General features: G+C 50.0%; 3 protein-coding genes and 3 non-coding genes across 8 annotated transcripts in view; 5 read left to right on the top strand and 1 right to left on the bottom strand.

Moving 5' to 3' along the window:
* The window catches only part of RNF220 (ring finger protein 220), a 231760-nt gene extending 230526 nt beyond the window's left edge, over positions 1-1234 (top strand). For all 3 annotated transcript variants that reach the window (XM_054165291.1, XM_054165290.1, XM_054165292.1), the window contains one exon: positions 931-1234. In XM_054165291.1, the coding sequence (XP_054021266.1) occupies positions 931-1002 (72 nt within the window). In that variant the 3' untranslated portion in view covers positions 1003-1234. The remainder of the gene's footprint in view (positions 1-930) is intronic.
* Positions 1235-9393: 8159 nt separating this feature from the next.
* TMEM53 (transmembrane protein 53) lies at positions 9394-13778 on the bottom strand. The gene is made up of 3 exons (XM_009902024.2): positions 13673-13778; positions 13001-13101; positions 9394-11222 (listed from the first exon to the last, which is right to left on the bottom strand). Exons 1-3 carry the CDS (start codon positions 13740-13742, stop codon positions 10560-10562), a joined length of 834 nt encoding a protein of 277 aa, XP_009900326.1. The 5' UTR covers positions 13743-13778; the 3' UTR covers positions 9394-10559.
* A 3838-nt stretch (positions 13779-17616) lies between these two features.
* On the top strand, positions 17617-26728 carry ARMH1 (armadillo like helical domain containing 1). The gene is given in 17 exon segments (XM_054165544.1): positions 17617-17872; positions 18228-18305; positions 18499-18501; positions 19130-19226; positions 19228-19292; positions 20038-20234; positions 21096-21245; positions 21428-21537; positions 23126-23332; positions 23553-23571; positions 23657-23707; positions 23709-23772; positions 24287-24359; positions 25113-25242; positions 25780-25857; positions 26342-26518; positions 26717-26728. Coding segments are annotated over 17 exon segments (1707 nt in total). The 5' UTR covers positions 17617-17676.
* On the top strand, positions 20843-20957 carry LOC128897581 (U5 spliceosomal RNA). The gene has a single exon (XR_008462469.1). It is a non-coding gene; the product is annotated as a U5 spliceosomal RNA (small nuclear RNA).
* On the top strand, positions 21643-21757 carry LOC128897578 (U5 spliceosomal RNA). The gene has a single exon (XR_008462466.1). It is a non-coding gene; the product is annotated as a U5 spliceosomal RNA (small nuclear RNA).
* On the top strand, positions 23339-23453 carry LOC128897580 (U5 spliceosomal RNA). Its single transcript, XR_008462468.1, has one exon. It is a non-coding gene; the product is annotated as a U5 spliceosomal RNA (small nuclear RNA).
* Positions 26729-27247: the final 519 nt, after the last annotated feature.

The following is a 27247-nucleotide window of genomic DNA, read 5'->3' as shown; positions in this document are numbered from 1 at the left end:
CTGCTGGGGCTGTAGCAGGAGGCTGCCTCGCAGCAGAGCCATCTCTCTGTCATTTTTCCCATCAGCTGTCTGTCACATCTGCCAATCTAATGATGACCGGCTTAGGTTGACCCCGATTCTGAGGCTTATTAACACCCTCTTGCTGTCAGGCTCGCTGACAGATGGTACATCAGCCCTTGTTTTATTTCATGTAGTGTTCCTGTCGGCCACCCATTACCTCGCCCCGGCTCACATCATAGTTTGCTGGTTGCAGCTCACCTCGACAGAACAGACTCATCTCTGCAGTGTACGTGTGAGCTAGGAAGGGACAGGACAGAGGTTTTCTTCATGCCAGCAGCGGTGGGACTTTTTCAGGATGGCCAAGGCAATCTCCTGGCATGTTTCCCTGAAAGGAGTGGTCCAGCGCCACTGTGCATCAGTTCAATCACCCCAGCTGAAAGCTGCACTTAATTCTAGCTGTGTTGGTTTTCTGCTTCCTCAGTGACCTGAACTGGTTCACTTGAGCACTGCAGGTGAGCCAGGAAGGCAGAAGGAAACAGATCTGCCTGCCAGCCAGTGGTCACAACACAGCTGGACAGGGAACTCAGGCCAGTCCATCTGCAGAGATTCCTCTCCCTGAAGCTGCTGAGTTTGGTGACACATCTTGGCTCGGGGTTTCAGTATCTTGCATAGCTCCTGCCTGCCCAGCTGCCTCGGGCTGATGAGTGGAGTGAGACAAGAGGCTTGCAGGGGAGACAGGAAAGGCGTTGGGGCTCCTCCTTACAGCTTGTGCCTGCTGTGAGGAGGGCATTGCTCTGCCTGATGGGGAAGGGAGGTGGCCTTGCTGTCCCAGCTCCTGTGCTTCTCTCCGAGATCCTAGGCCAGGGGCAGGATCATGTAGGTTGTCCTCCTTCACTGTCTCACACTGTTTGTCTCCTCTGCTGATTGCAGGGTGCCAAGAAGCTCTGTCCCCAGTGTAACACCATCACGTCTCCCGGAGACCTTCGGCGCATCTACTTATGAAGGACCCAGGGGGAGGGCAGGATGCAGCTACTCGGCTCAGCTCATCACAACAAGGGGGGAGAAGAACGACAGCAACAACCACCACAAACAGACGTTTTAAAATGTAAAGAGAAAACAAACCAGAGACTCCAGACGTGGACTTGAGGATACAGGAGCAGCGGGGGAGCCTCGCCTCCCAGGTCCCGCATGTTGAGACCTCCTTCGGCATCTGCAGCGGGCAAACCCAAACCCTTCCTTGCGACGCCCCCTTTTTTACAACCAGTGTTCCCCCTCCACCCCTTCCCTGGAGCTGGCTTTGAATCGTGGATGGCTCACGAGCCCTCCTCTGGACTGTGTTGTTGACCACTCTGCCCCCCCCCAGGGAGACTGGGGAAGGGACCCTCGGCAGCGAGATGTTAAATAACCTGTAACTTGTGTTCTTTGTTCGGCTGGGGTTTCGGTTTGGTTTCGTTTCCTTCTTATTCGGTTTCGGGGTGGGTTGTGGGGTTTTTTTTTGGGGGGGGGGGGGGGGGGGGTTGGTTGTTTTTTTTTTTGGTGGTGTTCTAGTGATTTAAAAAAAAAAAAGTTTAAAGAGAAAAAGGGGAAAAAAAAAAAAAAAAGAAAGGACAAAAAAAAAAACCAACAAAGAAAGAAAGAAAAAAAAACCCCCCACACCCAGGCAGAAATGAAGCACATGTAATATAGATTATATATGTTTACAATGTTGTGTATAAATGGGATAGACTCAAACATTGCATACTAATAAGTTTCCCTTTTTTTTTTTGTTGTGTTGGGTGGTTTTTTTTTGTTGGGGTTTTTTTTTGGGGGGGGGGTTGTGGTTTTTTGTTTGGTTTTGTTTTTTAAAAGAAGAAAGAAAGGAAAAAAAAAAAAGAAAAAAAAAGAAGAAAATGAGCAGAGAACATTAAACCCATATTTTTCTTGGTTCAGCAAAGTTTTGGCATTAAAGTCATTAGTTTAAAAAAAAAAGAAGGGGGGGAAAAAAGTATATATATACATATATATAATATAAATGGTTTAATGTTCTGTGGTGTATATTTCCTCATTCAGATATGAAGTTAACAGCTTTTAGTAATGGCTGTAGCGTTGCCCATAACTTACAGGACTTATGGGGAGTAGAGGAGGTGGATTTTTGTCATTAGTTGTAGCTAATGGGGCTATTTATAATAGAATCATTATCCCCGGAAAGACACGGCTTTTAACTCCCTGCCGGGGGATCTGGCTCGGCCCCCTTCGCCTTTCCCAGCTGAGGAAGGGCCAAAACGAGCAGAGCTGGAGGGAGGCAGCCTGCCCGAGTGCTGCCCTCTCCACAGCCAGCAGTGCCTGCTCAAGGGTCTGGCTGATCCCCTCTTGCCTCCACCAGGGCTCCAGCCCCTGCCTGGCCCTTCTGTCCTCCCCTGTGGGCAGCGTTTGCTGGCTGAGGATGCCTGAGCTGCTCCCGGTGCCTGCTGCCGGTACCCACGGGGAAGCAGGGGGCAAAGGGAGAGATGCCAGGGGGTGGATTGCCTTGCTGGTGGCTTTGCCCAAACCGGCTCAGCCAGCTCCCTCGCAGTGCTGGCTGCAGCATGCCCTAATGCTGCCCAGACAAGGTGCCCAAGCCCTGCCTTACACCATTTCCCCCCAGCTCTCACTGTTCTGGAGCCTGTGTTTTGCAAAAGAGGTTTTGGTACTGGGACAGAGAGCCAAGCCAGCCCTGTCTCGTCCCCACAGCCACTCCTAGGGCTTGCCCAATGGCTGCAGTGAGCAGAGATGCTTCCAGCTAGAGCCAGAGGTTCCCCACACCCCCAGCTTCTTTCATGCAGTCCCTCGTGCTTGTCCCTGTCTCCTGTATCCTCAGCCTTAACCAAAGCTGCTATCTGGCCTGGTTATTTGTTGATTTTTCTTTTATTTTCAGGACCCAAGAACAGATACTGATCCATTTCCCAAGGTGCATATATGCCCCATGTGCTGACATCTCCCAGCCCTGCCCCAAGCAGTCACAGGATGCCATCTCCCAGATGCCAGAATAGAGGGAGATGGAGAAGCTCATCTTCCCCACTCCTGTGGGGAGACGAGGGTCTTGCCAAGCAGATCCGACCTGGCAGCATGAGGTAGCTGGGGCATTTTAAGACAGTCTGGAAAGGGCAGTGGATGAGGGGTTTGGAGTTGGGACCGTAATGCTGATGGGGCATTTCCAGAGAGTGAAGGACTGGAGAGGCAGGATGGATGCCTTGGAGGATGACAGCCCCATCACCACTTCTCTGCCCAGAGCCTTGGTGCTGCTTTGCAGAGCACAGCTGCTCTCCTCAGCATCTCCCAAGTGATTTCAGAAGGACCCCACTGCTCCCCAAAAAAAGGCCACCAAACCAGATTGAGTGAGCTGTATTTTATAAGCATCTTGGCAAAAACGTGCCAGTTCCTGAGAGTTTTCCAGTTCTCTAAGCTCATAGCAATGCGGTGGCCCCTGAGACCAGAGAGCTGCAACCTCTTCTGCTCAGGAGCTCATCCCTGCAGAGCTTTTGGGGTCCAGAGGGAGTCAAAGCACCCTGTGAGGGTCCTGCCTCCCAGGCGAGGCTGCAAGCAGGGGAAGGGGCTGCAGCAATGGGTGTCACTGCTGGGTAGCCCTCCAGCCAGCAGCACTCAGCCAGGGGAAGAGCAAGGACACAGAACTTGGGTCTGGGTATGTCAAGGGGCGGAAAACTGAGGATGGAGGGATTGGCTGGGCTGTGAGTGCCACCCAGCTGGGGCTCAGAGATGGGTTTAAAGAGGGTGCAGTGCATAGGTTTGAGAGGCAGCCAGGAAGGGGGAGAGGGCAGGTCACCCCACCCCAGCCCTTCCTTGGAAATAGGTCCCAGGTGGGAGCCAGGCTTTCTGGCAGGTGTTGTGGACCAGCTGTGAGTTCTGTGTACCTATGTGTAAAACCATATGTAACTAGTCATTGGTTCTTTGTTTTGGGGGTTATTTTCTGTTGGGGTTTTGGTTTGTTTTGATTGTAAATCCATCCCCTGTTCTCAAGGGTGGGGGACTGCAGAGGGAAGGCTGGGGAGAGAGAGAGGCATCCTGGTTTGTAACAGGTATCCGCCGCTTCCCCTCTACCGTAATGAGTTAAAATGATTGAAAAAGAAGAAAGGAAAAAAAAAAAAAAAAAAGAAGAAAAAGAAAAGAAAAAGGGGAAAAAAAAAAAGGAAGAAAAAAGATTGAACTATTGGAGTTAACCTAACTTTGCCCAAAGAATCCCAGTTGCACAAAGCGATATTCCGGTGTGTCGATGATTGTGTGTCGGTGTATATTATACAAAGAGGTACTTGTCACTCCCGTTTGTAAACTACATTTGACATTAATTAAACAATATAAATCTTCTCGGGCGCTTCCCGCCTCTCTGTGCTTCCCTTTGCAGGCGAGAGGCAGCGGAGAAGACACTTCCCCGTGCAGCCCACAGCCCCTGCATGTGGGTCACGTCCCAGAGGGGAGCCCTGGTCCTCTTTGGGGTGCAGGGACAGATGCAGGGACAGATGCAGAGAGATGCTGGGGTGAGACCCCCCGCTAGCCCCCAGAGGAGGTCTGGCAGGCGTCCACCCTCCCGCAGTGATGCATCTCTGCTTCACTACAAATGGGGTCCCCCAACTGTAGAGCTAGGAGGGCAGGGCAAAGGCCGCGCCTCAAGGGACAACCCCGTAATGAAGTCGCATCGGCTGCATTAGTTGGGGGCAGGAGGCGCCCAGCCCCAACAGATCTATACGTCCTGCATTAGGGGCCAGCAGTCCGGTGTAGGGTTACCCCTGACAACAGGGACCAGGAAGCTGCCGGGGAGGGGAAGGTACAGGCTGGGTTCCCCCGGCCCAGCCTGGGGCTGGCGCCGACGCTTTTCGTTTACAAACACTTCACAGACGGGTCGATGGGGTGTTTTCAAACCTCTCCCCATAGCTGTGCCCTCTGCGGCTGGGGTGGCGGCCGCGGGGACGGCAGGGACCGGTTCCCACCGGCGGTGGCAGGGCTGGGGAGAAGGGGCGGGTTCCGGCCCTGGGGCGGCGGGCGGGAAGCGGCGCAGGACCTCAGCAGGGGGTCGCAGCGTCCCTCCCGTCCGCTTTCAGCCCACAGGAGGCCTGAGGCCAGGGCGAGGGGCAGCAACCCTCTCTCTCTCCTTCCCTCCCTCCCTCCCCCGCCACCCACCCCGCAGCAGGCTGCTAATATTTTATTTAAAATATCTTTAGGAAGCGGAGGACCGTGATGTATCGGATGTATTGAGAAAATGCTAATGTGTAATAGCGTGTGTCAGGGGCCTCGTTCATCACCCCCTGCCGCCTTCTGGGGGATCCATATCTAATTAACAGTAATGAATGAGGGAGCCCACCTAATGACAGCCCGCCAGTTTGTTATGGAAATTAGGCAATCCCATTAGGCAAAACACTTAATTAAACAAACTGCTCGGAGTGGAGGCCGGAGCAGGATGGGCACAGGCCCTTCGGGGGACTGGAGGCCCTCTGAGGGACTGGAGGCCCTCCGGGGGACTGGGGGCCCTGGTACCCAGACCCCAGACGTCAGGTGTGGGGCACAAAAGCTGTTGCACCCCCACAGAACCGAGTGTCCATGATCAAGCCCAGCAGGAGGAGGCTGGGGGAGCCGTGAGGAACCCATCAGGGGAGTCCTAGCCCGGGCGGGGGATGACGGAGAAGGAGCAGGGTAGGTCACATCCCCCTCTTGTCTCTCCAGCACGTCGATGGGCACAGAGGCAGCAGAGGCCAAACACAGATTTCCAATCAAACCTGTGTACTTGGCTCCTGCTCTATTGACACTGAAGCAAGAAGGGCTCAAGGTTAATTCCTTATCAATACCCTATTGTCAGCTCATTCATCACCCAGGGAGGGCAGGGGCTGCTCAAGCTCGCCCTGCCCCAGCTCTCCCGGTAGGTTTGGGAGGGTAACCAAAGTATGCCACCCACAAGTCTGCCCACCCTAGCCCTTCTCGGGCAGCCCAGAGGTGCTAGAGTGGGCTTGCATACAGGTGAGAATGTGGAGACAAGGTGATAGGGGCCCAAGCTCAGAGGAAAGGGATGAGGGATGCCAGGCAGGCAGCCCAAGCAGCTGCCTGGTGAGCTGATGCCTCCTTTGCCCATGACCCGGGTTGGATGCAGGAGCTGTACAAAGAGTGTACTGCAGGGTCTGTTGGGGGATTCAGATAGTGGCTGTGCCCCCCATTTATACTATCATGTTTGCTAACTGCCTCCCAGGCCTTCAGCCCTGTGTGCTGGCTGTCCTGTCAGCCTTGCCAGAGTGCAGCATTAAGCTCAGCTCCCTCCCCAGGGCTGGGGCTACAAGGAGGCCAAGGGAGCTTCACAATCACCATTTGTGGGCTTTCCAGGGGCTGGACCATGGTCTGTTTAACACCAATATTGCACAGATTTACTTTAAAAACAGAGTGCTGTATCTAGGCAGAGAGGAAGAGGAAAGGCAGTAAAGCTATTCCTGCCATTAGATGTTCAGTTTTAATGTTCAGTTTAAGCTGAGAAACACTTCTAGCATGACTTGCAGGGCGGGATGCTGTCCTGTATTAACTCACAAACTCTGCTTCTCATCAGTGAAGCTTGTTCTTCTTGGTCTTTTTCCTTGCCTTGAGAGGGGATTTTTTGCAGGAGATGCTCACAAAGCAGGGCTGAACTATGCTGTTGAGGTCTTCTCCATAATCTGCTCTGCTTGCCTCCGAAACTAGGAATTTCTCCACGCAGGAAAGAGGGACCCTGCTGCCACCTCGTGGAACCCTGCTCCCTCCCAGTCCCAAGCATCCCACGGTCGGGAAGGTTGTTTCAGCTGCCTGCTGACAGCTCTCTCCTCCATCACTGCCACGATGTGATGGAGACTAGCCTCACACCTCCCCCTTCTCTTTCCAGGAAACAGCACCCAGAGCTGGGTTGCTTGGTTCCGTCTCAAGCCGTCCACACTCTTCCGTCAGTGGCAGAGCTCTGCCCACAACTTCCCAAGAGGTACAAAGGCAGGGCCTCAGCCCATACAGCATTTACTTCCCCAACACACAAAAGGCAACAGCAGACTAATTTTAAACCACCTTTATTAGGTGTGGACACATGACAGTCTTTGCCCATGCTGCAAGGTGCTCTCCCCCAGTACAAAAGGGAATGGATCATGTCCCTGCTCTCCCCAGGTCCCTGTCACAGCCTCTTCCAGCACCATGGGGCACCCTGGCTGCACAGCCACCCTCCAGCCCAGCCACCTGCTGCACCACCACCCTGGCCCCTAACAAAGCAGCTTCTCTTCTTTAAAACCTTCCTGTAACATCATCGCTGCAGCCAGGAAACACTGAGAAATGGCTTTTGTCGATGAGGAAAGGTTAATTTGCACTCTTGCAAAATGAAGCTGGTTGGGAAATGCACAATGGCAACAGCTGACCCCTGGGCATCCTCCTCTCCCACCACTGCTGGTGTTTCACCCATGCGGCTCCACTGTCTGCACGCAATGGCTGCAGAACCAAGCTCTGAGCTCCTCAGGCAGAGGTTGCAGGTGCCACATCCCACTGCCCCATACACTGGACAAGCCCAGGAACACTGCATTTTTCCTCCCAAAGAGTGGATATGCAACATCCTGCCCATATCTCGTATCAGAGATTTACCTGCAGTTGTCTATAGATATCCCAGCCTTTGGCTTTTAGTGACCAGGGTGAAGCTCTTTAGGACACAGACTGCACCAAACTGTGGCAGTTTAGGAAACATTACGAGTTTGAGGCTATTGCTTTTAAAAAAATAATCTGGTAATGCCTTCAGGCTCCAAGTTATTAACCTTCTGTTTCAAATAACAAGCAACAGAAATAGAGGGCAGGAGTGGGGCGAGCACACACGCTGCACAGGAAAGAAGAGGGCAGTGTATCACACAATGCATTTAACACTCTGCTCATAACTGTAATTAAAACTTGCTGCAACACGGTGAACAAAACCCACCCAGAAGGCTGGTGCTGAGGATTTCCTCCATAAACCAGTGGCTTACTCAAGATCCCCTCTGCTCTTAGAGATGTGCATACACAAATTAGCCCTGAATTTCAAGCCAGTTTTGCAGCAGTGGAAGTGCCTGTGAGCAGGTTCCTGCTTGTGTAGCACAGGGCGGCTCCGGCTGGGATCTCCAGCAGGCAGCAGCCACTCCCCGCCCAGTGCCCCGGAGGGTGAGAAAGCAGAGCAGACTTGGACTGAGCTAGGGGAGCGGTGATCCTTGGTGGGCAGGTGAAAGTGGATACAAGGCAGAGGTGACATGCATGAGGCTCTTCTCAGAGGGATCTTCACCATCCCATCGCACAGGGACAGAGGGTTTATCTCCTGCTCCTACCAGCCACCCACCACAACAGCTAAACTCCTTAAGCAGAAGTTCAGTGCCCATGGCAATAAACAGGAACAGCAGATTCCCAGCAGCAGCACAACTGTATTAATCCAGAGGTGTATATTATGGAGTGTTTAACTGTTCTGTAAATACTGAACCCACAGAAACCAGCATGAGGGCAAGTGGTAGTTAAGTAACTTTTCGCAGTGCTACAAACAGGCTGGGTGCTCAGCAGACCCAGCTCAGCTCACCCAGCTCAGCTCTTCAGGTAGGCAGACAAACAGGTCACAGCCCAGGAGTCACTGCACCGACACCACAAACCAGGGCCTTGCTTTAAAAAGCTAGGAGATCTATGATGGGCTTTCTGGGCATAGGGGACTATGCCTGGGTTTTACAGGTCCAAACCCTAGCAACAAGAATTTTCTCATGAAAATCAGCAGGCTGAAGGTTGTCTTACCTCTGGGTACCCCCTACAGCTCATCTTCACAAAAAAGCTGAAACTAGAATCACTTCTAGAGAAGACTGGACCCCAAGCAAGGCACCTCCAGTGCCTGCAGCCAGCTTTTGCATTAAAATAATTGAAGACAAACCAGGTCATCAGTTCTGTTTAATTCTCACCTATCCTATATACCACAGTTCACACTTTAAAACCATGACCAACATGGGATTATGCCTTGATTAAAACAAGCACTGCAACACTGGCCTGCTAAAAAGCACTGTGCTGGCCACTGACCACACCTCACCCCATGCTTTTGCACCTGTGAGGTGTCGTGTTCTTGTTTTAAACTTCCAAACTATTTTAGTGCTGCCCAAGAGACCTCCTTCTCCGTGCTTCAATTAAGAAGAGCAAGTGCTTTGTAGCTGTGGATGACAGCATGCCAAGGGTGGGCAAGACAAGCAGGGCAGCCCACAGGCAGCAAGCATCTGTAAAAATCCTCATGTTTTTTATGCTCCACCTCTTGAGGGCAGCCCCTTCTTCAAACAGGGCCATATGACAGCACTCCAGAGCCTGCTCCTGACAATCTCTGGGAATTTAAAGTTGGCTAATCCTGTCCCTCACATTATTAGCTTGTAACGCTGTGACACAACCAATACATATTAGCAGCCTCTCCCCTGTCTTTATCCCTGCTTCTCTGCCAAATAAACAACAAAACCCAAATCCAAATGTGACTGAAGCGTAGTGCAATGAGCTACTTTTTCATTAGGTGGAAGGGATTAATTTCTTCTGTTCCTAGTGCATGCTGCATGGACAGCAAAGACTGATCATCTGAGGAGAGCATTATGGGGGAAATGTTGAATTTCACGCTCATTTGTAGGCTGGAAGTGGTATAAGAAATGCCCAGTATAAATCACAGCTCCTAAGACACAGCTTCATTTTTCTCTCCGGTTCCACCTTTCTATTTCTGAGGTCTTTTGGGTTACAGCTGTGCCAGTTTCCCTCAATTTCCAGATGCAAACTACAGGCGTCTCAAAGACACACGATAACAAAAGGGCAGTTATCCAAGAAAGCAAAACTGCTCAGGAGAACACACAGAAGACTGGAAGGAAGAGAAACAAAGCACAGGACACATTCAAAAAGATTAACTTAAACCTTTTGGTTGAAGAACACAAAAGTTATCACAAAGATTTGAGCCCTCACCATGCATCAGAGCTTTGACTGCTCTGCCTCAGCTGTTTATATTATAGAACCAGAGGACAGTGTGATCACAGTGCCCTGCATACATCTTTTCCAGGCTTTACACTTGCTTTCTGGGCCTGATCCCAGCAAGGAGTATAACCAGAGCTGGATGCACCAAAATAAAAGTCCTGCAGAGCTGCTTCTGTTTGCTCACTGCAAGATAAAAGAAACAGCAGAGACTAAAGAAACAACAAAGAGATGAAAGAGCTGTATTGTGAAGCCTGTACAAGGCAACAGAACATGCACATTGGACATCAAAGACAAGGAGACAACATGGAAAGCAGAGAACAATAGAAGACAGAAAGAAACAAGTAACACTCTGAAAATTCTGATCTGTAACACATCAACTATGCTAGGATTTCACTTTTAGTACTTTAAATTAATCCCTATCTACTTTCTGCTATAAGGTGGCTGGCCCAAAGGCCAGCCTGGAGGCTTTTAGATGGTGGTGGGGAGAAAAACACAAAACCAACAAACCAACAGCTAAGAAGTCTCTGCTTTCCTCCTTTCAAAGCCACAGAGACAAAGGGGGTGACATTTCCCATCTGAGCTGAGCAAAGCAGGGGCAAACACTGGCGGCCAGGATACCACTAAGGAGGTGAGGCCCCGAGACAGTCAGTCAGGAACGTCGCACAGAGGTTGCTGTAATGGGTGGGATACGCCCGCATATGGCTGACGTGAGCCGAATCCGAGAAGTCTACAGCTTTCACAGAGACACCAAGCTGCTGCCTGGCATCAGCCATCTGCTTAACTTCGCTGGCCTTGATGACAGCATCCGCTTGGGAATAGAGGTAAAGCTCAGGCCAGCAGGAGGGAGCTTTCAGCAGGGCGTCGTAATGGCTCTCGTGGATGAAGCGGGTCAGTGGGTACAGCAGGATGCGCAGCACCACAGCTGTGGTAGCGAAAGCAAATAAGAGGAAATACTTGAGCAGCACATTCTTTGACACCAAGACAGTCGCCAAGGCACGAAGTGCTCCTCTCAAGTTTCTTCTGCCAGGGGCACTATCAAATATAGTGCCTGCTACTTTGAGGTTCTTAAATGGCTTGTGCGTGTGGACCGCCTCGACAATGTAACGGTACAGCATGGCACCACCATTGCTGAAAACGTGGAAGAGAACCGGTCTGTTTTCAACACTGTAGTCAAAGAGCAGCTCCAGGAGTCGCCTGGCTGGAGTCTGGAGGGATCTTATGCCAAAGGGCTCAGAGAAGAATATCATCCTCCATGGAGCTGTGTAGCGGATGACCGTGCACCCCTAAGAAAGAGAAAGAGACCCACACACACATTTAGACTGTGCAGTGAATGACAAGGAGTAGGCAAGCATCAATACATTTGGGACAGCTTTCCAACAGAAACCAAAGGGCCAGAAGAAAGTCTTCAGTGTGAGTAGCAAGGCACCAATATGAATAGGATGGTATGAATCTTAACAGCATGTGGTATTAGGACAAGGTTTCTGCAGTAGCAGAGGTCTGGACTTGACAATGTTTGAGATCCTCTCAAATCCTGTGCTAACTGGCACAGCCTATGCAGACACTGCCTCCCAAGCTATGGTGTTAGTCTTCAAGCAGGAAGACAAAATTATCTCTCCAATTCACAAACCTTCAGTGTAAGTCACTTTAGTAGGAAGGGCCTGCTTTGGTACATATCTGGTTCATGACACTGAAATAAACATGAGAATAAGGAAGACCTTCTTCCCCTCCCTGCAGCTGTCTCCAAGACTGACATGATTTTCCCAAGCCTTTCTGAAATGTTCCAGCTGTGAACACTGGTTCAAAAGACTGAGAACACAGTTCTTTAGTTTCAGCCTTTACAGTTAAGGCCTTACACTTACGTGTAGATTGGGAAACAGGATCTTGAAGAAGTTCCTAAATAGAGCAAATGAAACTACATTTACAATGCTTTAGATCTTTTCTATCCCATAAACATTACACACTGACAAACACAAGGCAAAGGCACCAGGACAGTCCTCCTGCCTAGAGCTCCCTAAACAGTGAACAAGGAAGAAGAGGATATCAAGTTCTTACATCAAAGTCTTCTGTACTGTTTTGCCATTGTTGCAACCACTACCACATTAGGGAGCTAAGAAAACCTTTCCCATTCCTATAATCTTCCTGGTTGAAAAGCACTGTCAAAGAAGTTGGCACGTTGCCACATAACGTGCTCCTCATCTGCTCAGCTACACCTCTTAATCACAACAGTCAATTAACAACTAATTCTTTGCTACAACAAGCCAATTCATGACTCCTGCACTGGATTACACATTAACAAGGCACGTCTTAATGTACAAACTTTGCACCTATAGCTGAAACAGACTGGGATAAATACAAGGTCCTTTTAAACTGACCAAAAAAACCCAAACCAAACTCTTAATGTTTCACTGGGTCCCCATACAATAAGTTGGGGTCATTCCAGTAAAATACAGTATTAGGAAGGAATATATCATAACTTAGGGAACTAACAATTACCCAGATCTCTCTAGTTCAAGCACTGAGCAAGTACAACTGTCCCAGGATTCCTGTTTCACAGACAGGATAAAATTAGTTAAAATAACAACATTTAGATGAATCACCTTCGCAGGAAGGAGAAGCCAAAGGAACAACAAACACTGATAGGCTCTGTCAGTCCTCAGTTCAGCCCTGCCAAGTTTGTGCTGTGGCCTGTTAGCAAGCAGTAAACACAATCTTTCCTCACATGTTTACCTGTTTGGAAAGCTAACAAGTTCATGTCATTTCTGAACAATCTTGCCATTTCAAAAGCCTTAAAATACTCCAGGGATTCACAAAACAACAAGAAGTTTATTCCAGGAAGTGTTTTTGTTTCAGCTACAACAAAGGTGACATCAGCAACTCTTAAATAACGCTGCCTGGGTTCCAAATGACAAGGAGATTTCAATGACAAGAGAACTCGCCACTCACTCACAATGACTCCTCAGACTGAGAGAGGCTTTAGAACTATTTTACCAACATGTGGAAAAGAGGTAGTTTCTCAGAGAGCTGCATGACAGCGTCAGGAAAATACAAATAAGCTACTCACCTTCTGACTGTAGATTGCGCTATATTTGGCCAGGTATTTGTCCTGGCAGCCTGCCCAGCCTAGAAGGATCACCACAGGCTGACCATCTGTAGGCCCTCTCTCTGAAACAAATCAAAATATTTAAAATATTTGTCCTCCAGTCTACCACAATCAGAACTCAGGGCAACTTGCCAGGTTAATACAGTTTAAAGGTGATGGGGAAGCTGGTATTAGCTTAATGTCGCAGTCAGTTACGAACACTGCCTCATCCCAGTTTCAGTATGTGGGTGTGCTCAAAAGGGCAGTACAGTTTCAACCTTTGCTGCTTCCCAAAGTTCTCCACTGACTCAAAGTAAAACAATCACAATGTGGGACAGAGACACCCTCCTCACACCTCCCAGGACCTGGGCGGGACATCAGAGATTGCTGACAACATCCAGCAGGGAAAGGGAAGCATCCTGCCCTGACCTGCCCTCCACCAACGACCTGACACAAGTGTCTTCATGGCTCCCTCCTCCCACACCCTGACGAGATTCCAAGGCCGAGCCACCCCGCTCCACCCTCAGGAGCTCCCCAGGTCCAGTTCCCCACTCTCCACCTTCAGTAGCAACCCTGGTCCAGCTCGTCTCCATCCACCCTCAGGCATCTCCTAGGCCCAGTCTCCCTTCTCCCACCCTCAGAGCCTCCCTGGACCGTTCGTCCCCCCACCGCGAGCCTCCTGCGGCGACAACTCCACCACCGCCTCCAGTCCGCGGGCCCCCATCGCGGATCCCTGCCGCTTCACACTCCACCAGCGCTTCCGCCCTCCCCACCGGAAGCTCCGCCCTCTTTTCCGACCTGCAGCCAATGGCAAGGGAAAGCGCCCACCCCGCCTCCTCCTCCGTCCCCGCCCCTCCCCGCCTCCCACTTCCTTAGCAACGCGCCCTAAGCACCTGGCCCGGGCCGGGCGCCCCGCCCGCTGGTGATGAAAATAAGCCCACCCATTGGGCAGGAGCAGAGGAAACTGCTGGCCACGATTGGCTCGCCTGTGGTGTCAGTTATTCTGTGGGGTATCCACCCCCTCAGGGAAGGTGAGAGGGAGTGAGGGGCAGAGGGGGCGCTGTTGTTGGGGCGGTCGTAGGGCCTGGGAGGGGCGGCGTGAGGGGAATTCGAGCGCCTGGACGGAGGGTCGCAGTCAGAGACCTGGGGGATAGGATGAGATGTCTACAACTACCTGAAGGGAGGTTGTGTCCAGGAGGGGGTTGGTCTCTTCTCCCAGGCAACCAGCACCAGAACAAGAGGACACAGCCTCAAGTTGCACCAGGGGAAGTTTAGGCTGGAGGTGAGGAGAAAGTTCTTCACAGAGAGAGTTGTTAGCCGTTGGAATGGACTGCCCAGGGAGGTGGTGGAGTCACCATCCCTGGAGGTGCTCAAGAGGGGACTGGAAGTGACACTTGTAGTTAGTCATGAGGTGTTGAGTGACAGGTTGGACTTGATGATCTTTGAGGTCTTTTCCAACCTTATTGATTCTATGATGCTGGTCATGAGCTGGGCATTTGGGTCAGGAGGGCAAACATGGTGGATGAAATAGGCACAGGAGTCAGGCATTGTGTGAGGAAACTTTAAAGCCTGGGGTGGGTTTTGGGGTGTTGGGGAGCACAGGCCATGGGGTTGGACTGGATGATGCCTGCTAGGGTGGTTGAGCCTGGGGTGGGGAATATTGAGGCTAGGGTCCATTATGGGGATAGGAGCGGGGATGGGCTCAGTGCTAGGCTTGGAGTTGTGGCCAGGTTTAACAGTGGAGCTGAGAGGCAGGACATGTGGGTGAGAGGGGCAAATGGGACTGTGGGGTGATAGGGACTAAGTAGAAGGTGTTGGGGTACACAGAGGAAGTTGAATTGTGTGTGAGGAAGTTTGTGGATGACTTGGAAGTATGCCAGTGGAGGGTGAAACCTGAAACAGAAGCTCTAAGTTCCATGGTCTAGTCATGCGGTCTGTGAAGACAGGTTGGACTCGATGATCCTTGGGGTCTCTTCCAACCTTAGTTATACTGTGATACTGTGAAGTTTTGCTTGAGGCTGGGCACAACCTTGATGTTGCAAGATACAAAGGTAATGCCAAATCACCATTGCTTGTCCTTCCATGAGTCCAGTGCTATTGGTTCCTGGCACCTCACATGGACTGATGCTGACACAGCACCAGTCTGCCTTTTGATCTCAATCTGATGATTTAGCTGAACTCTGAAAGTAAAGAACTGCTGAATTGCCAGAGCCAGTTTCTAAATCACTTGTGTTATTCTTGGCAGGAATAAAACACTGCCCTGACCCAGCCTTGTTTTGATTATTAGGTCCAATAGAGTGGGGCAGCAGGCCAGCACTGTGGAGGGCAGAATTTGAAGCCAACAAACAGGAGTTATATGCTGATACTAGCCCTGACAGACAACTCAGGCAAGTCATTTAACTTGGGCTCTGTGTCTGTATGTTCTTATATGTAAGCTGGTCATGGTAAAAATATTTGTGTACATTTTCAGGAAAGTTTGCAATGTCTGCTTAAAGACTTCTATGTCAGCAGATGCTGTTGTTATAGAAGGCAGGGACAGACACCACTGTATCCTCTGAAGCCTCATGTGATCATTGTTTCAGACTCTTCTCTTTTTTTTTGCCATTGATTCATAGGCAAGCCCTTGTGTACCACTAAAATCCTCATGTCTAGAAGCTGGTGCTGGTATTTCTGAATAGTAGGAGGTTGCTGCAGCTTTACAATAAATATAGGATAGCATTACACCACGAGCATCTTAAACATAAATATGGAAGCATTAATTTAGAATCAATTTTGGGATGTTTCAGACTGTAAAGTTCTTTTAACTAGATCTCTGTTGAGGACAGAGGAGCACTTTATGGGACTGTAAATTTCATGCAGAGAGTCTCTGTGAAATACAGATTCCCCCTACACAGTAGCTGTTCTCTTGATATCAATCATATGTCTTGCAAGTAATGTTTCACAAATATTCTGTAAATCACAGGAAAATGCTTGCAATAATGTGAAATATGACTTTCACTTGACTGTTTCACCAGAGGCCCCTAACAGGCCATTCTCCTGTCAGCACTAACATTTGTTATGGCTAATAACATTTTCAATCACAACTATTTTGGGAAAATGGATTTATTTTAAACCTGCTTCCCCCTCAAAGGAGATCCTGAGAATGCCCTGCCAAGGACACAGACTCCTTACAGAGCACAGACCATTAATTCCCAAATTAAATTTCCTCTCATCTTAATTCTCAAACATTGTTTCTTAGACAGCTTTTTGAAGACTTTGTTTGTTTGGTTTCTGGCACTGACTTACACCTTCACCTCTTGGTCATTGTTTTCAGTCTGGTTCAGGTAACAGCAATAGAAAGTTACTTTTGAGCAGGTGTCTTGGGGGCATTCTGTAACCAATTTGGAATTTCGCTCCAGATTCTAGGATAAAAGGCTTAAGAACTTTGTAGATAGGAAATTGGTAATCTTGGCAACTTGTATTCCATTGAAAGAAACTTCTTACTCTGAAACCCAAAGATCTTGTGTAGTTTTAACTCTTTTCCCCTCTTAATTCCTACTCTAAATAAAACATAAAATGATGCTTTTTGTAGATAGGAAGTCTGTCAACTCCATTAGACAAGGTATGAATTTTCTTATCCTCAGGCATGCTGATATAGCTTTTGGTGGAGGACAGTGCACCTGTGTTAATGCAGCTGTCTGTGACCTTGTCCCTCTGTCAGTGTATGTACACAGATCCTGACATTTGACTGTGAGGCTCCTTGATGTTGGGTGGTGTCTTAAAGCCAAACACCCACGTCAATGCAATTCTCACCCACCTGAATGAGCAGAGACCTTAGTCCTCTGACATTTCATCCACCCCTTCACATTTTTCAAGATGGAATAGGGGATAGCAAACTGAGCCAATAGTGTGCCAAAGAAATTTAGCAAAATAAATTGCTAAGGATTGCACACACCTGTGTGAAGGGATAGAAGGAAACACAGGCAAGGGATTTTTCTGGAGCTTCTGTCTTCTTGCCTATAGTTCTTACCACTTCAGGTTTTCTTACATTATTTAAAAACATGTCAAAGAAATTAGATAGGAAAAAAAAACCACAGCAAATGTCAGTCATGCCAAAGAGTCCCAAAGCACTCTCCTGTGCTGTGAAGGCCAAACACATCCTCCTGGCGTGGATGTGGGCCCAGTTCATCGTATGAGCGAGGGCTTGCTGCACAAACAGGCATTTACCACCCCCTTGACCTTGTCACTCCCCATAAATACATACCTATTTGTGCTCTCATTTCACCCTATTTATTCTCTGGCAGGTCAGATATGAGATTCAGTGTTCATATCATGAGGCCAGTGAGAAACCAAGGCTGGGCTAATGGGTAGCATCAAAATGACTTTATTAACAGAGCAGAAAAGAGAGCTCCTGTGGTGCAGCCACCTGCCATGGAAAATAATCTCAAGTCTGCTGCAGATTCATTGTGCAGCTTCAGAAATACCATGAACTCTTCTTTTGCCTCCATTTTCCTATCTATGAAATGACTATAAAGGAAAATGACATTAAATTCATGACTAGTATGTGCTTTAATATTATTTGCCAGAGATTTAAAATGTGGTGGTAATTCCTTAATACAAACTTGTTTCTATCTTCAAAGCCCTTTGTTCAATCTTCTTTTCTCTGGGCAGAAGAGGTCATGACCTCTGTCAAAGAGCAAAAAGCCATCAGGAAGCTCAGGATTTTCTTGCAGGAATGGGATAGTGCCCACCAAGTTGCTTGAAGCCACATCCTGGACAACTTAATTGAAAGCAATGATGACAAGGCAGGAGCAGAGCTGGAGTCCTCCCAGGGTGCCAGCTTGCTTCTGTCTCATCTAGTAGCGTGACATATCTGTTTCCTTGGACAGCTGCAGGTGGTGTGTGGTAGTGGGATGGAGAGAAGGGGAACATTCTCTATTGAAAATTTGTTGACAGGATAAGTTTCTATATGGAGAAATCCATATCCAGCAATGGCTTTAAAAAAACCAACTGGCTATTTAAAGACAGAAATGAAGGGGAAAACATGTAACCTGTCTCTCAGGAACCTGGAATTAGTGTTTTTTTCTTGTATTGGGATTGAGGATACTGCCTCTGCCTGCCTGTAAGAGGAATGTCCATGCTCTCTTGGAGAGAAAGTACCCAGTTCAGGCCTCCACATTGTCAAAGGCAGGCTGGAGGACACCACCATGGTCTGTAAATCTCTCTTCAGCCTTGTCAAACAGCTCCATGTACAGCACATGCCTTAACAAGCTGTTCAAGTCCATTGGTATCTTCTCTACTGCAAATGGTTGAGTATGGACTGTCTTTGTGTGAGAAGTACAGTAGGGAAGGCAAATGGGTGAGTAGATTAAAAAAAAATAAGCCCTTGGCTGCCTTTTGGGAGAGCTGTGCAAGCATTTCAGGCAAGTTAGGCCTCAGGGAGGCCTCAAAACCAAATCCACTGCCTACATTTATCTCCAGAGCCACTGGATTGCTGACAGGATGTGCGGTGAGAGCCTGAGTGCAGAGATGGGGCTTTGGTAAGAGCCTGAGTGCAGAGATGGGGCTTTGGTAAGAGCCTGAGTAGCAGAGATGGGGCTTTGGTAAGAGCCTGAGTAGCAGAGATGGGGCTTTGGTAAGAGCCTGAGTAGCAGAGATGGGGCTTTGGTAAGAGCCTGAGTAGCAGAGATGGGGCTTTGGTAAGAGCCTGAGTGCAGAGATGAGGCTTTGGTAAGAGCCTGAGTAGCAGAGATGGGGCTTTGGTAAGAGCCTGAGTGCAGAGATGGGGCTTTGGTAAGAGCCTGAGTGCAGAGATGAGGCTTTGGTAAGAGCCTGAGTGCAGAGATGGGGCTTTGGTAAGAGCCTGAGTGCAGAGATGGGGCTTTCTGTGCCGAAGGCTCAGTATCTAAAATGAGAAAATGAGAGCTGATGATCTGGTGGATGCAAAGCATGGTACAGGTGAGCATCTGCCTCTGCACTCAGGCTGAGCCTCTATGTGTTCTCTGCCCAGGCACTAGGCACCCACTGCAGTGAGGCGGGAGGTGATGGTTCCCAGGGGCACAGCATGGTGACATAAGAAGATGGGCTCAGAGGCAGCTAACACTTTTGGCCTTGTTCACCTTGTCCTTGCAGGCAGATCCCTTGTTGAATTTCTGGAGATTGGAGGTGTCTTGCTTCTCCTGGAAATACTGGGACTGAACCACCAGAAAAAAGAGGACAAAAGAGAGACAAAAGCTGCTGCAGCTCATGGCAAATGCTGGCAGGAAGTATAAGGAGCTCATTTGTGAAAGCTAGGGTAGGTGGCATGTCCATCCATGCCTTTTGCTATTTCAGGTGAGGATGTTTTCCCTGACCATCGGCCCCCGCACTACTTGCCACATTGAGCCACTCCCTTCCCTCCACCTGCTGGATGGCAGAACACTGCAGCTTCCCTGGGTGGAAGCAGTTCAGAGTCCTGGCTATTGGTGAACAGTTGCATTTCAGCCCCCTTCTCAGTTTTTAACGAGCTTGCTTTCTTTACACTCATTTCTTTTGATGCAATGTTGCTGTCCTGCTGGCTGTCCCACAAAACAGTTGCCATTCTTACCTGCAGTGTTGACCTACTGCAAACTTTCCCAACCCTACCCTCGTGGGGTGGAAAGCATTTGAACAGGTTTTTTTCTGTGGGGTTTTTTTTGTGTGTTTGGTTGGTTTGGTTTTTCCCTCTCTTCTCCTGGGCAGTGGAAGTCAAACCCCCTTAGTTGCCTTGTAGTTCAGGTGACATTGTCAGAGGCTATGGGGTGATACCTGCTTTCTGCTTGTGAAATGTCCACAGAAGTGCCTTCACCACCTACTCCAGCTAAGAATTCTACCACCTGGTTTTCCAGTTGGTGGAGTGGCTTCTGACAAGCACAACAAACTGTTTTCCTGGCTTCAGTTCTTCAGGATAGATTTTGAATGGGCTGTGGTGCTGGGTTCTCTCAGGGGTGACAGTGAAACAGATGAGATGGGTGACCCAAACTCATCCAGGCACACAACTCTGCATCTCTTTCTCTGCACAGGGATGCAATCTCTCCTCAAGTTCCTGGTCATTTTCAAGTTAGCAGAGGCACAAGAAGATGTGAAGGTTCTGCTGGACATCTTGGGCTGCAGGAACCCCAAGTGCCAGAACCAAGTCTACAAAAGCCTCATTGCTGTGCTACTGTGCACCTCCTCCAGAGCCCAGCAGCTGGCCCTGCAGACACTGAGGGTCATACAGGTGAGCAGTGGGCCATGCTGGGGGGACACTAAAGGGCATTGACACTAAAAGGCCTGTCTGTCCTTCCTGCCCTTGCAGGACCTGTGCTGGTCTCTTCATCATTGGGGGCTGCACTGTGCTGGGAAAAGGACAGCTTGTAGTACTGTGGGAAGGCTGTCCCTGACACTCGTGCCCTTGTGCTCCCCATGGTGGGAGAAGCACCCTCTGTCCTAGTGGAGCATGCTGGGCTCAGGGCATCTGAAGGTCCAGCAGGAAGGTAGGACGCATCTAATCACCCTCGGTGGTGGTCGAGAAGGTCTGGGGAAGCTTGTGGTTGTGGTGAGTAAGACGGTGCTTAGCGGGCCGGGCCGTGGGCGGTTCATTAGCATGTGATCATTATCATTCGTCTCATTTGCATATCATGGAACTGCACTGCGAAGCCGGCCCGGTAATGCTGTTCGCCTCTCCCGCGGGACTTTTGACGCTAAGTAGAGCCGGTGTCTGCCACCGGGGAAATAGGCCCGGACCAGGCTAAGCCGGCACGGAACGTGAGAGTGGTGGAATGGGGGTCGCCGTGTGCTTGAGAGCCACAGCCGGGGGTCGCTCCATTTGCGGGAACGGGCGATAGCATACTCTGGTTTCTCTTCAGATCGCATAAATCTTTCGCCTTTTACTAAAGATTTCCGTGGAGAGGAACAGACACGAGTGTCGATTAATTTTTTGAGGCTCCGCTTCGGTGGAGCTATCCTTTTTGTGGTCAAAAATAGAGTAATCATCAAAACTGCTAGTAAGACTTAGCAAGACGTGGGCGAGTGACAGCGGTGCGGACCGAGGCGGTAGGTGAGCGCTTTTCCGGCCCGAGGTAGAAGCGTTGTGCTGCAGGGGTCAAGCCGCATTGCGAATCCCCTGCGCAGGAAATTCCGCACCGCCACTACCCTCGCTGGGGGCGGCCTCCTCGTTGGCCTCGCCTGGTCCGAAGAAGAGTGGGCGATCGGGCGGGGCTCGAGTGGCCCCTTCTCCCGGTCTGGGGGTGTACGGTGGCCTTTCTCGGAGCTGCCTTTGCGCAGCTCTGCCCGCAAGCACGGCCCAGCCCAGATGGGGCGGTGTCTTTGCCCCTCTCGCCCGCCGCGTTCCGGGCCCGCCCCTGCAGGCCCCGGGCGGCGCTCTCTCCCCTCTGCCGTTAGCACGCTCCGCCTCAGCGCGGTTGCGATTAGCATACACCCAGGGGGCAGTGCGGGACAGCGCTGGGCCGGCCCCGCTGGACAAAGCCGGCCCAAGCTGCCGAGGCCGGTGGGCTGGACCGAACCACGGTGTCGGTGCCGCAGTGAGCCTGTGTCAGAGGGAGTGGGACGGTAGCGGTCGGAATGGGTCGCCGTATCGTACGAGGCAACAGCCGGGGGTGGGTACGTTGCGCTTGGAAAGCCGAAGTATACTCTGGTTTCTCTTCAGATCGTATAAATCTTTCGCCTTTTACTAAAGATTTCCGTGGAGAGGAACAAGTACGAGTGTCGATGAATTTTTTGAGGCTCCACTTCGGTGGAGCTATCCCTTTGATGTTAAAAGATAGACTGAGTAGTGGGTGTGGAATTTGCTTTTCCCTGGTGTGGGTGATGGTTGAACAAGAGCTGCTTATGCCCTGTGCTCAACGGGCAATATACAGATGCCGCTGCGATAACCAAGTTGGGCGAGTTTGGGTAATAAGCAGTAGCCCGCAAAGCTGGCACACCCCCTTCCCTTCCCCCCCCCGCTTCCCCCAGATTTCCCTTGTGTTACATACAGATGCTTTGCCATCAAACTAACCATTCAGCTTACAGCTGCTTTGCCTTCAATTAAAACAACAGTATCTACACAATGGTAGTGCATGCTCCCAGAGTAGTGGTCTTGTAGATGAGGGGCTTCTCAGCTCAATGGGATGTGTGTTAGGGTTATAATGATACATAAATGAGCAAAATTCACTCATTAGGAACATAGGTTGCAACACTTTCAAGTCTCCACAGGTTGCTGATGAAAGTTTCTTCTGTTGACAAGAAGTTCTTGTTTCTTCAGGTCTTGACATCCTTAGTGTCATAGAATGCATTGGGTCAGAAAGGACCTATGAAAAGTCATCCTGTCCAATCCCCCTGCAGTGAGCAGGCACAGGTTTAACTAGCTCAGGGCCCCATCAAGTTTGACCTTGAATGTTCCCAGGGATGGGGCCTCCACCAACATCTCTGGGCAACCTGTTGCAGTATTTCTCTGCACTCATTATGAAGAACTTCCTCCTTATGTCTAACTTAAATCTACCCTGTTCTGCTTTACAACCATTGCCCCTCATCCTATTTATAATCATTGCCCTTCTAAACAGACTCTCCCCAGCCTTCCTGTAGGTCCCCTTCAGCTATTGAAATGCTGCTATCAGGTCTCCCTGGAGCCTTTTCTTCTTCAGACTGCACAACCCCAACTCTCATAGCCTGTGTTTGCAGAAGAGCAGGTCCAGAGGCGTCTTCCTCAGCCTTTTGGTTTTTTTCACTTTGATGGGAACTTCCAGCACAGGCTAGGCATCATCAGTCTGTGGGCTCCTCTTCAATGACATAGCTGCTATAGGCACTCCACGGTTTATTCAAAGTAACCGGCTTTACACCAGAAAGCCCCTGATCAATGGTTCTCCTTTGAAGAACAATGCGGTATTATTTAGCCTAGGCATTTACTCGAAGAGTTTCCATTGGATAACAGCGGCAACAGCGAGCCTGCGCGGTTCAGGCTGAGGCAGTGGCTATCGGCCGCTGGACCAGTTCCAGCGCCAGAGCCCCTGCCGCTGTCCCCGCCCCTGCCCCGGCCTTAGCCCTGGCCACGGCCCGCCAGCGCCGTCGCCTCATTAAGCATGCGTCTCATTAGCATGTGTGCATTAGCATGCCGCTATTTTGCATACCCAGGGTGCATCACGGCTCCGCGACCGCTCGCGACGAGGTACGCCGCCGGGGTTCGTCCCGGTCCGCGCTGTCCGAGTGCCATGGCCTGTGCGCCCGCGGCGGGGACGGCCGGGCCGGGGGTCGTCGGGCCGGGAGCAGTGGCTTGGCCGCGTCTGTCGCCCTGACCTATGGGGCACGGGGCAGGCGGGCGGTGCGCCGGGGGCGGGAGCGGTAGTTATACTCTGGTTTCTCTTCAGATCGTATAAATCTTTCGCCTTTTACTAAAGATTTCCGTGGAGAGGAACAAGTACGAGTGTCGATGAATTTTTTGAGGCTTCACTTCGGTGAAGCTATCCCTTTACTGGTCAAAAATAGAACAAACAGCTTTGTAACTGTTGCGGCTATGAAATACCTGTGTGTGTAATTGCGGCTTGGGCACTGCCACCTGCAGGGCGCTGGCCTCGAGGAGGGTACCTGAATTCTCCACCCTCCCACAAACACACCCAGAACGAGTCCCTGGGCTGACGGCAGCCTCTCTCTCCTCCCGTTACCCAGCTGCTGAAGTCCCCTGTGGCCCACGAGGTCTAGCCGGCTCTGCTTGAAGGCTCTGGTTGTGCTCCTGACACCACCCAGAAAGAAAGTGTTTATCTTCTGCAAAGAGACCACTCACGGTAAATGAGGTGACCGTGGTGTCTGAGTACACAGCAGGCCATAGCCTGCCAGGATAAAGTGTTTCTCCTAAGGTCACTCGCCTCTTTCTGCAAGGCATAGACATGGCCATGAGTCAAAGGAGAGGAGGTGCAGGGGACCCTCAATGCTTGAGGTGAGGGGCGCTCCAGCAAGAGCTGCCTGCAGCACTGAACACCAGTGTTCAGGCCTGCAGAGACATGCTGAAGGCTGCTGGGTGAAGAAAAGTCCCAGCCCAGGATGTTTCCTTCCCCAGTTCAGCAGAACAGGCCACAGGGGCCTAGGCAACCTGGGTTGTGCCTGTGCTGCTTTCAGCATTACACACAGGTCCTTGCAGAATACTAGGTATGATATGTAGCCACGGGATTTCCCTAAGGCTGTGTCCTGAAAAACGATACCCTCTTTCCTGCTAACAGTGTAATTCCACTCCTCCTCCCTTCCAACAGCTTAGAAGTGTTTCAAAGCATCGTTCTCACCTTCCTAATGTTCCTCGTGCAGACCCACCTGCGCTTTGCTTAAGGGAACCTGTGCTGATATACATTCAGCAAGCAGCTGCTGCAAAAGCCACTGGGTAAGAAACTGGAACTAGAAGTACAGGACCATAAAAGGGACTTTTAGAGGCGTGGCTTCTTTTGGGTAGTAAATGAATGGGGCATGTGCCTCCCAGGGAGCGTTCACCTCTGACACTGCTCTCTGGTGGAGCACCCCAGCACTGCTAAGACTCCTGTACCAGACTGTTCAGAGATGGAGTGTGGTCAGGAATGGGGCAGAGCCATTGCCTGCAGGTTAGCTGTGCTCAGACCCTCACTGCTGCTGATACTGGAGCTGGCTTGGAGTTGGAGCTGGCTTAGATGGGAGCCCCAGTGAGCAGTTAAATACCTTTGTTTAACATCAGCCACCCAACAGAAGAGTCTAGTGCCTGTGACCGACTGTGGAATCCTTAAGGAAATGCTGCCAGTTATGCTAAAATTGGTTCCTTTGGTATGAATTTCCTGCATTGTCCACAAGATAGTGCTATCAGAACACCTTTCATGCAAAAGCAGAAGACAGGAAGATGGGTATGGAAACATACTGGAGCTTCTTTCAAGGACACAGAAATAGTGTTGGTGATGTTTGAGTCCTGGGTTTTTTATGGTCACACAAGAAACTTGTTGGATTTGAATACACATGAGGAAACACCTGCTAATCATCCAACAATTGGTTCTCAGCAAGCCCACATGTTAAATAATTGCTAACCCATGCATAGCCAAACATTTCTGGGTCTTTTTGAGACTCTCCCATCTGGGTAGGAGCACATAATTTTTCCTTGGGGAGGCCATTGCAGCACATTAGCCAAGGGGTCAGCAGAAGTGGCTGAAGAGCTGATCCAGCTGAAAGTGGTACATGGCATGATGGTTGCTGTGGGGAACCTGAATCACATGGTCAGACAGAGACATTCCAACATCTCCCTGGAGGTGACCATGGTGGTACATGGCAGTAGACATGATAGCACAGGGCCTGTTCCTAGAGTGAGCAGAAGGGCTGCCTACACTGTGGGATTTTTCCTAAGTACAGCAGACAGGCTTATTCACAAAGGAAGGAGTGACACTTCCTTCAGGAAAGAGCTGTATTTCCCTTCATGGTCTGCCTGCTGCTAACCCCATATAGGGTGCTGGGAAGCCAGGGTTGCCTCCACACTTCTCTTCTACCCCCAGGCTTCTCAGTGTGAAAGGTTTACAAACCTACATGGTGATGCAGGGGGGGCCAGTGCAGACACCAACAACAGAGCAGAATGAACCCCCTGACAACTATTACACTGCAATTATTTGTGCTGAAACACCCTCCCTCCTGTTTTCAAGGTGGGAACACAGACTTAAGCATTTATGAGGTGCCAACAATAGCACCAGCCCTAAAGCAGGCAGTGTGACAGAGGTTAGTTTGAGCCCCATCCATGGGGCTCTACCACACACTCACCTCCCTTCTCCCTGTACACCATCTCTGTTCTGCTGCAGTATTTTGTCAACACATTTCCCTTGGTGGAGGAGTGCATAGAGAAGGCAGTAGGACACACATTGTTCCAGCACTTTTTGGTAAACATGCCTCCCATACAGGGTTTATCAGCAGCTCTAGGACCTTGCTCTTTTTCAGAGGAAGGTGGAGAGTGGATTTCTTTTCACAAGAAATAAAACAAGCTCACTTTTGAAGAGTGTTGACCTTCAGTGTCAGTGTTGAGCTGGTTCAGCTCCAAGAGAGAGGGTAGAGGGATCTCACACTCCTGCTTCCTTCTGTGACAGTGGGAACTTTGTGTTAGATGTGAGCTAAAGAGCTACTGACCTTGAGATCCTCCAAATCAGGTCCCTCCTGAATCTGGGTCCTGGCAGGGGGCTAGACAGATTAGTAAGCAATGGCAGGGTAGGCAGGATAATAAGGGGCAACTTTCTGTTCCTTACACCCAGGCTCATCCTTACTCACCCTAAAGATAGCACAGGGCAAGGCTGGATAATTCAAGTGCAGTGACATCCTGTGCTTGCCCCCATCCTGTTAAGATCTTAACTCTTTTGCTACCCTTTCTAGGATAGGCCTGAGACCTGGTACACAAAAATGGACTCAGTTCAAGCTGAACTACTGGCTTCCATTATAGCAGGCAGCCCCAGAGACACAGCAAGGACACAGTACACAGCTGTGCAGATCTGGGAGACAGTCACTGAAGTTACACCCTCTTCAGGGCCAGAAGGCAGCTCAGGAAGCAAAGTAGCATGGGGGTCTAGGGGAAAATAAAAGGGACTAATGACAGAAATAGGCCTTTGTAAAATGATGTTTGTATAGCTGCATCCTGTGTGGCTGTTCTCTTCAGAGCCAAACTATGAAGCAAGCTGAAGAAACAGGGCAGCAGCACATAATTCCCATCTCTCCTCCCAGGCCTTCCTCTCTGCCTGCTTCTGCCCATAGGAGGTTGTGTAAGGCCACCTGGACCCAGGTCACACAAGGGTCAGGGCAGCACCAAGCCAGGGTCCAACTTTGTACTTCTTCCCTCAGATTTTGGTGGGCTACTTAACACATGTATTTCATGTGTCAGAGTAGTGATGGGAAATACACAAGAAAATGTGAAGTAATGTGCAAAGGCTGTCCACAAATCCTAGGTAAACTCCAGTGGTACAAGGGAGTTGCACAGGACCCTTCCTATGTACTTGATGTCATAAAAGCTGAGCCACTCACATGTTGAGTAGGTACCCTCTTGCCTAGCAAGGGGGAAGCTGGTTTAGTTCTACCCATCAGGATCTCAAAAGTCAGAGGCAAGAATAATTGAGTGATTTTAATGTAAACATTTGAAGTGTAAGTACTACCAAGCTTCATCCAGGAAATCAGCCTCTCTACAGTCTTTATGGGCTGCTAGACTTCACCAAATCAGCACAAGATAGATTTTAAGATCAAAGATTAGATCCAGGAACATTTATTTATTAAACTTAAAATACTGATTTT

The sequence above is a fragment of the Dryobates pubescens genome, chromosome 11 (genome assembly GCF_014839835.1).
Source record: "Dryobates pubescens isolate bDryPub1 chromosome 11, bDryPub1.pri, whole genome shotgun sequence".
NCBI lineage: Eukaryota > Metazoa > Chordata > Aves > Piciformes > Picidae > Dryobates > Dryobates pubescens.
Note: the sequence above shows the minus strand (reverse complement) of the source record. Positions and strands in the feature narration are given on the sequence as shown.